General features: G+C 40.6%; 1 protein-coding gene across 2 annotated transcripts; it reads left to right on the top strand.

Annotated features, from left to right (window-relative positions):
* The first annotated feature begins 367 nt into the window (after positions 1–367).
* On the top strand, positions 368–13,481 carry LOC104918526 (malate dehydrogenase, cytoplasmic). Of its 2 annotated transcripts, none has more exons than XM_019259743.2 (9): positions 368–625; positions 6,893–6,991; positions 7,681–7,777; positions 9,329–9,504; positions 10,731–10,853; positions 11,509–11,685; positions 11,799–11,912; positions 12,456–12,545; positions 13,010–13,481. In XM_019259743.2, exons 1-9 carry the CDS (start codon positions 572–574, stop codon positions 13,130–13,132), a joined length of 1,053 nt encoding a protein of 350 aa, XP_019115288.1. In that variant the 5' UTR covers positions 368–571; the 3' UTR covers positions 13,133–13,481. The 2 variants fall into 2 exon arrangements, with proteins under 2 accessions (XP_019115288.1, XP_010728608.1); XM_010730306.3 differs by lacking the exon at positions 368–625 and adding an exon at positions 5,915–6,061.
* Positions 13,482–13,786: the final 305 nt, after the last annotated feature.

Here is a 13,786-nt window from a genome sequence, read left to right as displayed (position 1 = left end):
AGCACCTTTCCACTGACCGACTCTGCAGCAGTCCTTGCAGTCCTCATGTGACCCTAAAACGTACATTTTAGGTTGGAGCTGCCATAATATCCAATTCCCCTGCATTGACGTCATACACTCCTACATCCACCCACTCCACACACAATATATATATATATTTAAAAAAAATTTAAATCTTTATTATTACTATTAATTCACACCTGTGATCACACATGAAAAGCTTTATCAGTCCAGTCAGCTGCTATTTACGTCCTCAAAATCTTATTAAGGGACTAGACTGCAGCAGTGTGTGTGTGTGTGATTGTGTGTGCGTGTGTTTAAAGGTAGGGGTGGAGGTGTGAGAGAGTCCCGTGCAAACGAGGCGCAAGAAGCCGTGAAAGTCGAGCTGCAGCGCGGTTTAGGGTCGCCTCTGGTGCCGCGGCTGTACCCTGCCTGTCTGCCTCTTTCTGGGTATCTACCTGTCTATCACTTCTCTCTACCTATCTGTCTGTCTTCCTCTCGGCACCGTGTCCGATCCAGTCGCCATTTCTGCTTTAGAGGACGTCAATTGTGAGTGAACGACAACGGAACCATGCTGACTTTGCTGACTTCCATGTATCTGGTGGTGCGGGCGGTTTCCTCGCAGGTGAGTTGAAAGCACCACAGCCGTCTGATAGCTGGACCACCGCGGGGACCGGGCTGACCGGCCGTCCTTGAACGCACCATTGCAGACGCATTCAAGAGCGGCCGCACTTGACGGCTATTTTCCTCCCATACGAAGTTAGTTACAACACCTCTGCGTTAGTCCGCCGTATCTCAGTGCTGTTTATTCATCCGCAGTGGTGAATAGATGGGTTAACTTGACGTGTTTCTACCCGGGTTTTTAGCCTTAGACTTCAGGTGTGAATATGGCCGCCGGAAACTCTACACCACCTTCATTGCAGGTGAGGGAGCTCGGCAGGTTGCGTCTTTTTCTGACCTGTCATCATTAATTCAGTGAGAGTCGTCTGCACTTGGCAGCTCTGTGCAAGTTGTTCAGCGCCACTGTGATGCCGGTCAGAGTAAACAACACGACATCCAGCCAGTCTTCAAAATAAAAGACCCAAATTAGTAATAGTCCCTAGGAATATTTACATTTTATTTAAATGTTAGGAGTGATAAAAGTACGTAAGTAAAACAACTCATACAGCCAAAATGTTGAGATAAATAGCCGGAATATTCACCTTATATAGTAATTGCATACTGTGAATTGTGTCATAAACTTCATCACCTTTTCACTGTCACTGTCATCACCATTTTCACTACACTCAATTTTGACTTAGCCTAATAGTTCTTTTTTTTTTTTTTTTTTTTTACTACAAGTACTTTTTATTTGTGCCTATCTTTAACTTTCAATCATTGTATCCATCCATCCATTCTTTCTGGTGGAAATAGGCTTCTCATATAATTATGATATTTTGATGGGATTTTCTCTGCAAATCCAACAATACCAAAAACAAAACAAAAACATTGAAATTTTATATGAAGGATAAAAACATAAAGTAGTAATTTTATCTATAATAAGGCAGTGAACTCTGTTAAGCAAATGTCTATCAAGTAAGGTGTGATGTGTCTATGAGTGATATTAAAATTAAACTCTCTGGTCTATCTAGAGCACACCAAAATGCAATCCAGAATATTTTGAGTGTGGGTAAATTGCATTAGGTGGTAGTACAACACAACAAAAACTAATATGCAGAGGCATTTTCTGCCCTGCAGGAACATGTCATGCCACACCATTACATGTTTTTACATTAGATAACTAAAGAGGTAGAAAAATATCATAATTATTTTTAATTTCTAGATAGATAAAGACAAGATTATCTGAGATAAAAATGTATTAATTCTAAATGAAGTTGTTCCAAAGATTGTTCAAGAAATACAAGGTACAAAAAGCTTTAATAAAACTATATAAAAGGTAGAAATATGGGCAGCAAAACAAAGTATCAATATTAATATAAATGAATCCTGAAATTCGGTTGCTTCCCTAATAGTCATTTTCACATCTTATAATAAAGAGACAATGTTTGCACTTTTATTTTGAAGGTTGAATTAGATGGGCTTCCGGCTGTGGTCTGTTTTTTGTCTTGGTGCAGAAGTCCTGGTTGCAGATTATCAGCACCGCGGTCAGCTCCTGCCAGCAGCCCAGAACTGCAGCCTGTTTTAGCTCCGGGCAGCTTTACAGAAACTGAACCCAGCAAACAGCACACAGATCCAACATGGCTGCAGTGTCCTTGATAGGTTGAAGGATAATTTAAAACCTCACTGAAACTGATACGCTCTCTACTCTCTTTGAAAGAACATCTATCTCCTTCACTTTTATTCTGAGCTCTTGCCCTTTCAGGTAGCAGTTGGTTGACAAAAGTATGTGGACACCTGATTGTTCCAGCCACATGTGATACAGCTGAACATGTCCCATGAGCATTAAACTGCTTTGTTAAAGCTTCCTGCAGGATGTTAGTACCTGGCTGAAGGTGTGTTGGATGATGTCGAGGTCAGGGCTCACTGCAGACCTGTCAAGTTTCAGCAGCAAGCAGGGGAAACCATTTGTTTGTGTGCATTAAGAAACTGTCATGTTGAAACAGGAATGGGCATTTTCTAACACTGTTGTCTAAAATATTGTTGTATACTGCAGCATTAAGGTCCCCTCTCAAAAAGACAAAAGACAAAAAATCTCTGATGCTGGCATAATTTTAGCCACAACTTCAAAAACATATCAGATATCAGGGAGTTTGTGTTTTATACCTCTGATCTATTTTGGAACCGTACTCACAATGTCATTAACTCCAGTGTGTACTTATACTACAAAATCACATTATAAAGAGTTTAGAGTTTAGTTTAAGGTAAAGTAGGGTTTTTATTTAAAGTCACACAGCACTGGTAAAGTGTTTTTGGCACATATTTCCTTTTGTATATTAAAGCCTTTAAATTGACCTGATCAGGATAATAGAGGCTCAAGTCTATGTTTATTTGTCATGTCATCTATAAGAAAATATGTGAAATGATACATACAGTGTATACTGTCAAACCTGTGAGCAACAACAAGACAATATAGAGAATTATTTAATTATTTATTTGATTTTTCAACTGTTCACTAATACTGTTCCTGTGATGTCACGTGTCTGTTGTTACAGGATTATTGGTGACTGAAAATGGTCAAATCTGAATAAATGTCACCAAATTCTTACATTGTCACACCATATTTTTGCCATTGACTTCCTGACTGTTGTGTGTACTCTTGATGATGTCTGAACTCTATAAATATTAGCAGATCAGACAGCTCAGCTCTGCTCAGACTTATCTCCCGCATGACAGGCTGGACAACAACTTAACGAACTGGCAACTGAACCCAGTGACTTCCTGTAGTGTGGGAAGTGAACTTGACCTCAAGTGACCTTTCACCTTTCACCCTGATTTGAAACACCCTTCACCCTTGAACACCCAGTATAATCTGCTGACCTCGCTGTGAACTGTTTGCACTAGATTCTAGTAAAACTCTTTCCAGTCCAAATAAAGGATTTAGTTATTCTTGGTCAGTAGTTCTTGAGGGATTTCTGAAGGTCCCTGTGTGATTATTAGTGGTCCTTGAGGTGGATCCAGATGTACCAGAGGGGCTTCAGTGTTTCCTGGTTTTAAAGCTCCTTGAGGGGTTTTTTTTTGCTGTTGAGGATGTTCCTAGGATTGTTTATGGTTTAGTGAGTTTCAAGTAGGTCCCAGGGGTTCTTGGTGGGTTTCTGGAGGCATTCCAACTCTTAAGAGGATTCCTGGAGGATCTGTCACCCAGAATAATCTGCAGACTTCACTGTGAACCTTTTTCACTTGTTTGTAGAAAAAAAAATGTTCAATCCGAATTAAGTTACATTTGCCTCTGTTGAATCAGAATGGTAACAGATAGGCTATTTAGATGGGATTTTAGAAATACTCCAAATCCAGCTGACTAGCTACCAAAAAAAGGTCTGTGGAATTTGGTTGATTATTGTTATTATTGTGAATATTGTCACACTATATATTTATTTATTATGTTTTCTACCTGCATGGTGGTGTGTGTCAAAACCTTCTCCAGATATGATGTAATCCAGCTGTAGGAACAACAAACTCATTTGTTGTGTATTTGATTTGTTATTTTAGCATAAATAGCTTCAAAACCCAACACCTATAATTTGTGTGTAACATTAGAAGGTAAAGTCCTGCAAAAGTCATTAAACACACTCAAATTCCCATAAAAAGTGACAAGGATTTTGACATTTTGGCCAAAAATCTAAAAAGGGTAAAATATATAGTTACATTTTATAGCGAGGAATTGTTCAACTCAGTCAGTGAAGTTTTGAATAAAGACAAAAGATTCATTTTTGACATAAAAACACACAAAATGCACCTAACAAACATGTTAAAACATGTAAAATGCACTCTACATTTCATAGGATCTTTAAGGCACTTAAAGGATCATTGTGTGAAGCTGCTTAGCTGCCTGCAGAGGAATGTTCATTGTGCTGCTTATCTTGAGTAAATCGTTAAGGTTTGTAGAACATGAAACCAAAATCTAGGTGCAATATTTTCAATGTTTGATTTTGGAATAATTGAAAGGTATTCAGATTAGATTACATTTTTGTTATCCAATTGATTACATTTCTAATTTCAGATATTGCCATGTAATTTGTATTCAGTAAGTGCCTATTTTCTATGTAATCTTGCGGTAATCTTGCTCGATTTTTTATTTATTCATACTGTATATATATATTTATTTGTGTGGGCCGGTTGAAATGGTCTCGCCGGACATTCCCACCCCTGCTTTAAAAGTTCAAGGAATGGATTTCAGTAATCAAGTATATAAGAGATTTTTAGGTAGATTGCAAGGGTCACTAAAGGTTTAGGGTCCCACTGGGTTCTTTGAGGAATACCAGGAATTTACAATTTAAGGGGCATTCTTAAAATATTTTGAAGGTTTTGAAAGTATTGAAGGGATCTTTAATGGGTCATAGTTTTTATGTTCTTTACCTGTTTTTGATGGGGTTCCAATAGCCTTTGAGGGGTTTCAATGGTTCTTCAGGGGATTCTAAGGAACCATGATGGATTACTAGTGGTTCTCCTGGAGATGAACTGAAGCGCTCTAATTGTTTCCAGGATTCAAGGCTTCTAAAGGATTTTGGTTCCTGAGGATGTTCCTAAGTATATGTGTTTCCAAGGTTTCTCAATGCTTTTCAAGGTCTCCTACTTGGATTCAAAGGTTGGGATTGCTAGTGGTTCTGGAGTTGGATCAAGGGTTACCAGAGAGGCTCCAGTGTTTCCAGGATCTAAAGGCAAGGTTTTGGTTCCTGAGGATGTCCCTAGAGTTGTTTGGGTTTAAGTGGGTTCCAGGGGTTCTTGGTGGGTTTCTCAAGAGGATTCCTGGAAAAGGTTCCAGGGGTTCTTGGTGGGTTTCTCAAGAGGATTCCTGGAAAAAGTTAAAATGTGTATAGTGTATATTTGCAGGAGTTCTTGAAGGGCCTCAAGGGATCCAAGGAATCATGGATTTATTAACAGGTATGCGTGAGTTCTTGAAAGGGTGTTGAAGAGATTACAGTTATTCATGAGGATTCATTTAGCTTTACAACATATAAACTTTGAAGTTTTTGTTTGACAAATATTAGCCGTCATTACGTGGTTTGAAACATATATAAACTATAAAAACAGGAACAGAGCTGTGTGTTTGGACTGTGTGTCGCAGTTCAGCTATCGGCCGCGGGGTGTCGCCAAAGTGCGGACTCCTTGGACTCTGTTAAAAAGAAGTCTTTTAAGAAAAATCCTCTGCCGTATATGGCTGTGCGCGGCGTGGCCAGTGCGGTGCATCATGGGAGATAGTGTTCCTTTGGTCGCGCAGGCTGGGTCGAATAGCCTGCGTTAGTGCCATAAAACGACTACAAGTCCCGTAGTGAGTGCGGGGACGAGTCGTGTCACCGCCTGACTTTACAATACAAGGATAGAGGTGACCCTGCCGTGTAGTCCGACTCTGAGCAGGGAGAACAGGCGCTGCAGACCCAAAGCATCTCCACCGTTAGCAGAAATGGTAAGACGGATCAATTCTTGCTTTTTGTCTGATTGTGGCGGGTAAATACTTTAATGCACGCCCTCCATTAAAGCCTTTTATACAATTTAACAGTGTGCTATATGATGCATTGTAGTTGACATTGACCGGAGGGCGGAAGCGTTATGATTTAATGTCACTTTGTGCTAACTTTGATGCTTTAATGGAGGTTTTCTGTGTGCTGAGTTCATGATTAAAGAGCCCCCAAGGGCAGAGCTGTCACAGCGCGCAGATTAGAGATGATGGTTTTAATAAGAAAACCTTGTGATGGAAATGACGATCATCAGCATCTGCAGCAGCTCACTTGCTGGCCTGCTGTACATTCATGTATCTTCCTCCATTTTAATCAGCAGCAGGCTGTGGCGTGGTAGCCGCGTCATGTTGCATCATTGGCCTTTTACTTTTATTCAAGTCAGGGTAGCCAATCATGACAGGAGCCCCAGCTGTTTGAATCCCGGTTTCAGAAACGTCACAATTTCATAAATATTTTATTGTCAGATGAGGTGCAGACAGTTAAAATGTGGATATGCTGTCAGATTGATGGTATTCATGCTGATTTAAAACATCATCTACTACAGATCAAGTCTACAAATGAATCTAACTGTCCGACCTACCCATGCCAAAATGCAAGGTCAATCTACAAAACAAGTTTGGTGGAGTTTCACAAGAGGAGGAGCTGTGTGAGGTGGCAGCCTCACTGTGCAGAATCCATCTGTTAAATATAGGCACAAAAATAATAATCCAGCCGCTTTGTTTCCGCCTCGTTATTTATCTAGGTCAGTATGAATCAAACCTGTTTGTTTCCCCTTCCAGGCTGAACCAATTCGTGTTGTGGTTACCGGCGCTGCTGGTCAGATTGCCTACTCCCTGCTGTACAGCATTGCCAAGGGAGATGTGTTCGGGAAGGATCAGGTAAGATTGAGCCTCGAGTCTTGATTACATAACCTGCAGCAGCAGCAGCAGAGCCCCCTGAAGCAGATCACTGCACAGACAGCTGGTCGATGCACCGTGTTGGGCTCGACTGTTTCATAATCATCATGAATAATACATGTTTTGATGTGGGGATGCAGCCAGCTCATAGGAGTTGGTGATGGAATGGGGAAAGGAAAAAGAAAGGAGTCTTTGTAAGCTAGAGATGTGATACTGAACCAATTATTATCAGGAACTACTCAACTAGTGTTTCCACCATTCATGGTATTCTTGGAAAAGTACTGACAGCTTATGCTGTGCTGCTTTGCTGAGTGTCATCAAGTCACTTTATAAAAGCTGTTATGTTATTTGAGTCGAATGCAGGGCACATTGTTAGATTTGTGTTTGATAAGTGTGTCTTGTCCTCTGTGCAGTTTCCAGCATTCATGAAAGGAAAAATCCTGATGTGATATGTTTAGAAATCCATGATTTGTGGCATTTGTTAATTTTCTTTTTTTTCTTTTTTATGAACCCCTGTAAGCTAAAGGGTCACTTTTAAACTTGACCTTGACGTGTTCCTCAACGTGCGCACATGAGACCTTGAAAGTTATTTGAACAAAACCTGGAAATGAAATGTGATCCGTTTGGTTGATTTTTCAGGTGATACCTTTGTTGTTCTTCTTGTTTTTCAGCCAATCATCTTGATCCTGTTGGACATCCCTCCCATGCTGCCAGTGCTGGATGGAGTCGTCATGGAGCTGCAGGACTGCGCCCTCCCACTGCTGAGGGGTGAGCCATCAGTGTGTGTTAATGTATGTTTGTACCATGAAGGTTTGACAACACAACGTTGCCTTTTGAATAAAAACTAAAATAAATGTGTTTTTTTTTAATCTGACAATGACATTTTTAGCCTGGAAGACAGACAACTATTCAGTGTTTCCTCCACAGTTTTCTTATCAGGAGTGGAAATATGTGGTTATCACCATGAGACACTAAAGCTTGACACTTACCACTGTCATATCACATCTGGACCACACACCAGATGTGCCGCACAAGCGGACAAACTAAAGGTTCAAAGTGCAGTAGATAGGACGTCATAAAATCGCTGATATTCTGGAAAACTGACAGTGTTTTGAGCGGGACAGCAGAGTGTCCAAATAGCTGACGTCCATCGGCCAGTGATGACGTGTGTCAGTCAGTGTGTGCTTATAAAGAAAACATTGTGTGACGCGTGTCATACACCGCCAGCTCGCATTCCCCTTAAAACTCTTTTTTGGAAAGTAGGAAATATTGTGATTGTAAGAGAAATGCATGTTTAAAAAAAAAGAAAAATATATTTCCGTGTTAAATTTTAATGTTAAAAGTTATCAGCTTTTTGTTTGTCAACAATAACTGCTGAACTGCTCTTGTTCCATCTGGAGCGCATTTAAACGGCACACTCATTGTGTTTGTGTGTGGTTGTGTGTTTGTCCTTTGTAACCTCTACTGTCTGCTGCTGCTGTGGGGAGGAGTAAGGAGTGTCTAAACTAAGGCCTCTGGTTGGCCAGTTGTTGAGGCACCACAGCAGCCAATCAGAGCAGTGGTGGGACAACAATGAACAGAAATGAACCATGACTGAAGTCCAGTCTGATAGCAGATACTTATATAGACACCAAACACATCTTATCGTCAGCATCGGCCGACACAGCAGGAGTTTATCTGACACTTTGTCTTTCAATGAAAATCAGAGGATGTGAAATAACAGCAGAACAAAACACTGAGACAGCAGAAGAATGTGTACAGAGAAGATCAAGGGCCACAGATGTTGTTTTTTTTTAAATCAGTGTACCTTATCAGTACTAATACACCACCTTATCAATATGCTCTGCAGCAGGGCGGTCTCTGTTCTGCGTACAGATAAGATATCTTTCAGCTCTACAGGTGGTTAATCAATAAGATTAAAATGATTTGAATGGGAAAAACTTAAACATTAATTAAGTCTATAAAACCTGATTTATGTACAACTTGAACTGACATATTGAATATTAAAGAAGCTGCTATTTAAGAGATTACATGTCATTCCTCACCTACAGCTGCCTTTAAGAGAGATGTAATGTACCACGTTTAGGGAAATTGCTAAAGAAAGCTAAAATGTTTTTTTTATGAGGTTGTGTTTCACTGAATCACTAAATGTGCTTAAATGTTTGTTTTTCTCTGTTTAATGTTCAGAGTTAAAAACAATCTGTAGACCTGAACAAGATTTATACTAATATTAATCATAATACACTAACTAACTGTCCTTGATGAAGAAATGAAGTAAACTGACTCCATGCTGAACGCCTCCCTCTCCTCCCCCCACAGAGGTGATCCCCACTGACAAGGTGGAAGTGGGCTTCAAGGACATCGACGCCGCCATCTTGGTGGGCTCCATGCCCAGGAAGGAGGGCATGGAGAGGAAGGACCTGCTGAAGGCCAACGTGGCTATCTTCAAGACTCAGGGAACCGCCCTGGACAAGTACGCCAAGAAGACCGTTAAGGTGACTCCTCAGTCTTGAAGCTGATCTGTCAGTGATGAGCCAGTGTGTGAGAAGTTTGTTGTACTTTGTCTTGGGGCTTTCAGGGATTTTTAAGTTGTACTGATTTTGTTAGGAAGACCCCAGAAGTCAGTTGAGTTCATCTGATGAGCACGGGGAAACGAAAGTGCTCATACAGCATCTCCTGTCAGACAAAGCTGCTGTCATGTTAACTCTTTGTGCAGAGCAGCATGTCTCCAGAGCTGAGTGATCAAACTTCCTCTGTGTGTTTTGAGTCATTTGTAGTATAAACCTTAAAGTGTAAAAAAACAAAGTAAACCAGCAGGAGGGCCCCTGTGGCCCCTGATCACCCTATGTGAGGCCCAGTGTCAGTGTGACGAAAGAGGTCGAGGTCTGCTGATGTCAGAGGTCAAAGCATCACATGTAGAGAAAATGTGGTGGAAAGAAAACAGCCAGGCGTTGCTGCTTTTATGCAGGGAATGCACACAAGTTGTGGGATCTTTATTTTTGTGAAATAACCAAAACCACAGAAATCTAGACATAAACATTTAGGAAATAAAATCTAAAAATCTCCTCCAAAGTTTACCTGTTTACCACTTACCAGTCTGTTCGTGTTGATGATCTCTGATTTGTACCACAGTCAGAGAAAACCATTTTTCTGTGATATAAAACTCACCTTTGTGTTGTCATTTATTTGTTTTATTGAGATGTCAGTCATGTCCTGAAACATCCATAATAAATAATGAAGACACACCAGAGGTAAATTCTGTGAGGGGTTAATCTTTGTTCAGTCTGTTTTTGCTAAAGCTGCAGAATCCCTAAAACTCAGTGTGTCTCTTTCCTGTTGTGTCGGTGAGGATTCTCGGAAAGTGTGATAGAAAAGCAGCAGCACAGAGGATGTTTTGACTGGAGATAAACTGTGTTTTCATGGTTCAGGACTGCGCTCAGCTGTAAAACAATTCTCTTCCGGCTGTAAAAACAGTTTTAACAGAGCAGCTCATGATGTGACTCCGTCAGCTGTGTTTCCATCAACTTATTTCGATACATTTTTAGATTCACGTTAGAAAATTCTGAATGAAACTTCAACATTATTAAATTTTATCCTATCCTGAAGTGTTTTTTCTAAAAAGTATTCATACTCTAAATGGAAGATTGAAAAACTTTTTTTCAAATAACAATCTTCATCTTTATGCGCAATATGACGTTGAGATATCTGATTTTCATGTCAGGTTTTGGTGGTTGGAAACCCAGCGAACACCAACTGTCTGATCGCCTCCAAGTCTGCTCCATCTATCCCCAAAGAGAACTTCTCCTGCCTGACCCGACTGGACCACAACAGAGCCAGCTCCCAGGTACGCACAGCCACAACAGAAGTATGGATGGGATCAGTATCAACAGTATAAAAGTGTGTAACAAGTATGTTCCTGCATCTAAGGAATTAAAGCTGTATTAAAAGAATTACAACCTTTATAGTAACGGTCATTAAAATGATAACGAATGCAAAATATGAGCAGAGCTCAGAGTGAGCGTCTGGTTGTGGCCTCGCCTTTTATTTACCAACGTATCATTGCCAAGAGCTATATTTTATAAATTAACTGAATTATTACTATTAATTATGTAGATAATCAGTTATGTGTTCATTATGTTACTATTTTAGATTAATTTAAAGATCCGCTTCACTCAAAAGTATTTTTTCTTATGTTTATGTCCCCTATAATGTGAGACCTCGACTATACTGTTATCATAAAAAAGCTGCCTTATACGCAAATGAAAAGTCAAATGACAACTCCAGTGCAGAGCAGACTTTAATTGATCATTACAGAGCAACAGTTTGCCATTTTTGCTGTCAAAGCTATCACTATGCTAGCGCAAAGTGTGCAGTTTATGGATGTAAACTGGACCTAAGAGCTTCCTTCCACGCTCTTCTATAATGTGGCCACACTGTAACACCGTATTATTGTATTTTTCTCAACCACGTGTCATCTACTGTATTTCCTTCCCCTGTAGGTGGCAATGCGTTGCGGCGTGTCCTCCGACAAAGTGAAGAACGTCATCATCTGGGGTAACCACTCCTCCACCCAGTACCCCGACGTCCACCACGCCAAGGTCAACGTCCACGGTAGCGAGATGGCTGCCTATGACGCCGTGAAGGACGAATCATGGCTCAGGGGAGACTTCATCTCTGTGAGTGTTCGCTGGTTTTCGTTTGATGTTGATCTTTAATTTCAATGATTTCCTTCAGGTCTGTAGTTTCTGTCCTCTTTTTAACCCTTCTCCTCTTCTTCTTCCTCCTGCAGACAGTGCAGCAGCGTGGTGCCGCCGTCATCAAGGCTAGGAAGCTGTCCAGTGCCATGTCTGCCGCCAAGGCCATCTGCGACCACATGAGGGACATCTGGTTCGGCACCAAGGAGGTCAGTGTGGACAGAGAGCGAACAGAGAAGACAGCTATGAGCGTTGTAACATTTAAGTTCTGAGAAGTGTGACATGAAGAAGCTTTCAAGGACTTTATTCAAAACTTCTCAAACTGATAAACATAAAATACTTGTTACAGTTTCTGCTCGTGAGCACCACTGTTTGAATTCTCAGTTTCCCTTGACTTGTTCTGACTTCTTTTATGACTGCACCTTTCTATCTAAAGGAAACTTCTTGATATTTTTCATCATTCTGAATTCAGCCCAACAGATTTAGTATTTTAGTTTTAAATATCTTTTTGAAACTTTGTTTGGGGATAAAACATGTAGAGAGCCCAATACTTGGGGTTAAAGATTCCTGTTTAATTCAAATTTTCTATTTGATTAGGTGGAGTTTTATTTTTGATTCTTAAAAAAAAAAAGACCTACTGGTTTTCTTCTTAAAGAATTATGAACAATTTATTAAACAAGACATATCAAAGGAGCTGTTGTTGTTGTTGTTGTTCATTCAGAACAACTAAAGCTTGTATTTCCTGCCGACAGGGTGAGTTCATCTCCATGGGCGTGAACGCTACTGGAAACACCTACGGCATCCCGGAGGATCTCATCTACTCTTTCCCTGTTGAGATCAAGGTGAGTCCTTCCAATCAGCTGCCAGTCACCATAACATGAGTGTGTGTGTGTGTGTGTGGATTGTAGAGGTGTCTCTGCAACAGATGCAGGTTTTGATGTTAAGTACTGATAAAACATGAATGATCTGAATCTTTTTAGGCACCGTTCAGACGCTGCTGTTGTATGAAATCAGTATGTATAGCTGACAGCTACCATACAACAGTGTTTTTTGTGTACTAGTCCTTTTTGTAATGAGAAAACATGTCTCTTCCTCCTTGAGGGAAACTACTGCCATCACTACCTGCTCCTCACCTGTACATGAAACCACCTGTAAAAAACCAAATATCAGCCAATCAGGGTTCTTCTGTTTTTAAACTAAAAGATTACTTTTTCCATGAAAACATATTTGATAAGATGTTTTCAGAAGGATTCTAGCTGAGGAGTCAGTTATTTAACCCTTGACTTCCCTCTGTTGTCCACCACAGAACAAGACCTGGAAAATGGTTGACGGACTCTCCATCAACGACTTCTCCCGCGCCAAGATGGACGCCACAGCGGCCGAGCTGGTGGAAGAGCGAGACACTGCCCTGGCCTTCCTGTCCCAGTGACTGTCTCACCCTACTGGCCAACAGCAGCAGCAGCACTTAGATCCCCGGAAGGCTTGCTGCTCACGGCTCTGAAGAAGAAACCCATCTTACCCGTCCCAGCTGCCGTCTGTGTGTCACCTGTGTGTGTCTGTGGGTGTGTGTTTGTATGCGTGTGTGTCAATGTGTGAGTGTGTGTCTCTAGGCCACTTCTTCAGGTTTTTGGGAAAACCTGTTTAATGACCACAACCTGGCCTCCTTCTGTAAGACACCGAGAGAATGTCTCTGTTGATAGATGATACGCACACTAGCTCTCAGAAACTGTAACGGAACAAGTTATCACCAATAAAACAAGGAAACTGACCGACTAAAATCCAGTCTGTTTAATGCTTCTTTGTTGATCAGAAGTCTGATTATAGTACGTTCACCACTGAGATACAGGCAGTTATCACAGACATCACCTCTGTTGGAGGTCTCACAATCTAAATTACACTAATAAACTTGTTTTTTGTTACAGTTTTAAACATGAATGGTTTAAAACATGCAGGATTTTCTGAGTAGTTGCATCAAATGCCAATAGGTCTATTGTTAAAACACCGCCTGAAATACATATGATGTAGTTTTAGCATACAATAAAGAATACGGTATGTTGATTATTATATTTTGTCACTATCTCAC

The sequence above is a fragment of the Larimichthys crocea genome, chromosome X (assembly GCF_000972845.2).
Source record: "Larimichthys crocea isolate SSNF chromosome X, L_crocea_2.0, whole genome shotgun sequence".
In the NCBI taxonomy this organism is placed as follows: domain Eukaryota; kingdom Metazoa; phylum Chordata; class Actinopteri; family Sciaenidae; genus Larimichthys; species Larimichthys crocea.
Note: the sequence above shows the minus strand (reverse complement) of the source record. Positions and strands in the feature narration are given on the sequence as shown.

What these genes read in the sequence shown, in the direction of transcription:
- LOC104918526 (XM_019259743.2), top strand. Translation starts at nt 572, where the DNA reads ATGCTGACTTTGCTGACTTCCATGTATCTGGTGGTGCGGGCGGTTTCC. An exon ending in ATGTGTTCGGGAAGGATCAG is followed by an intron (nt 6,992 to 7,680) that starts GTAAGATTGAGC and finishes CTTGTTTTTCAG; the next exon opens with CCAATCATCTTGATCCTGTT. An exon ending in CGCCCTCCCACTGCTGAGGG is followed by an intron (nt 7,778 to 9,328) that starts GTGAGCCATCAG and finishes CTCCCCCCACAG; the next exon opens with AGGTGATCCCCACTGACAAG.